The sequence below is a fragment of the Gopherus flavomarginatus genome, chromosome 11 (assembly GCF_025201925.1).
Source record: "Gopherus flavomarginatus isolate rGopFla2 chromosome 11, rGopFla2.mat.asm, whole genome shotgun sequence".
Lineage (NCBI taxonomy): Eukaryota > Metazoa > Chordata > Testudines > Testudinidae > Gopherus > Gopherus flavomarginatus.
In genome coordinates this window covers 2,543,930-2,545,829 of record NC_066627.1, presented here as the reverse complement: position 1 = coordinate 2,545,829, position 1,900 = coordinate 2,543,930, and the positions used below count along the sequence as shown (strand labels likewise).

Sequence of the window (1,900 nt, the reverse complement as noted above, 5' to 3'; positions counted from 1 at the left end):
GGGTCTTTCCTTCCCTTTGTCAGCACAATAATATACAAACTGGCAGAGCAGGGCCCTGCGAGTCAGGACTCCTGGGTTCCATTCCCAGGCTCGGTGTCACTGATTCACTGTGTGATTTCGGGCCATACGGAGTTTAACTCACAAGCGCTTGTATCTTTCTGAGGAATCTGCATGAAGCAAAGAACTAAGGAAGCAGAGAGACCGCGGTGCTGGCAGCTGCTGCTCTCTGTCACTCACACAGGAAGGCTGGTTCTCTGCACGGTTAGTTTTAGTGCCGGCTCTGACAGATTCCCTCTCACTGTGTGTCTGGCACAGTAATACACGGAGGTGTCTCCGGGCTGCAGGCCGCTCAGCTGCAGGAACACGTGGCTCTTGGAGGTGTCTCTGCTGATGGTGAGGCGACTTTTGAGAGCATCATTGTAGTTATTGCTTCCATCACCCCAGATAACTCCCAGCCAGTCCAGCCCTTTCCCCGCTGGCTGGCGGACCCAGTGCACCCCGTAACTAGTGAGAGAGAACCCGGAGACTGTGCAGGTCAGTCTGAGGGTCTCCCCGGGCTTCTTGACTCCCCCACCGGACTCCACCAGGCTGACCTGGGAATAGGCACCTGCAGAGGAGAAATAAAGGGGAAATGCTGCAGCGATTCCCGGAGGAGCAGTTATTAGGGAATACGCGGTACCGGGCGCAGAGCCGCAGCGCAGATCCCGCCCGTACCCGTTGGGAGCAGCAGGAGGAAGGCGATGGCCAGGCTGGGGGTCATGTCTGCGGCTGGCGGCTCGGTCCCCAGGCGGGATGGGAAGCTGAGGCCCGGCGCTGGCTCTGAGCAGGGTGAGCGGCCGGGACTGGGCTATGAACTGGGCCCCGGGGAGCTCATTTGCATGGGCGGGGGAAGGGGGCGTGGGGCGTGGAGACAATATAAAATGGGATCCCGGACGAGTGGCGCTGAATCGTGCTGTTAAATGTAATGGCAGGTGGGTCACAGAGTCCACTAACTGCATTTCTTTTACACCTTTTAATTTGAAAATATATAACCACTAAATGAAAGCAGTTGAGTGATCTGTCTATCTATCCTCACACACACCCTCTATCTATCCATCCCCATCCACCCCCTCTAACTATCTATCTATCCTCAGACACCCCATCTATCTATCTATCTATCTATCTATCCATCCCCATCCACCCCCTCTAGCTATCTATTAATCTATCTATCTAATCTCTGTCTTTATTCCCTTCAGTGTTGTGGCCAATGTTACATACTAGCAATTATTTATATCACCGAGCCATTCTTTTGCAGGATGATTTGGAAAACGAGTATGGAAAGAGTTTACAAAGATGCTTCATGAAACTTCTGCTTTAGGTTATAATGATCAAAAGGATATTGGAGTCACGTTGCTTAGTACCACAGACAAAGATTAAAAGTCACGTAGCCACAGGTGGCTTAGGTGGGGTTCAGTAGGGGCAAAGGCCTTTGTGCTGGCCCCTTTACAAAGAAAGTCCTTTATCACAGACCCCTCCCTTCCTGCGATAAATGGGGGGGAAGCATCCTTGTGTAACTTCCCAACCATTCACTTAGCTACAGAATCCTCCTTAGCAGCTGTACCCTAATTGCCTTACCTGTAAAGGGTTAAGAGGTAAACTGAATATGAGTTGGCACCTGACCAGGGGAGCCAATAGGGAAGCTGTACCCCTTCAAATTGTGAAAAGCTGCCAGGTGTAGGGGTCTTTTGTTCTCTCGCTGCAGAGGGACAGGGCAGCAGCTATGCTGTAAGAAGCTTGGGCCCAGATATAAAAAATTGTCAGTATCATACCTAGAAACTACTCATTTGGAACCCCAGATATGGAAGTAGAAATATTAGACAGGAAATTTTAGAATGACACAGTCAGAGAGAGATCTTTTTAT

At 50.7% G+C, this 1,900-nt stretch overlaps 1 gene segment (V, D, J or C); it reads right to left on the bottom strand.

Annotated features, from left to right (window-relative positions):
• Positions 1 to 233: 233 nt before the first annotated feature.
• On the bottom strand, positions 234 to 807 carry LOC127031711 (Ig heavy chain V region PJ14-like). The segment is given in 2 exon segments: positions 234 to 607; positions 715 to 807. Coding segments are annotated over 2 exon segments (420 nt in total).
• Positions 808 to 1,900: the final 1,093 nt, after the last annotated feature.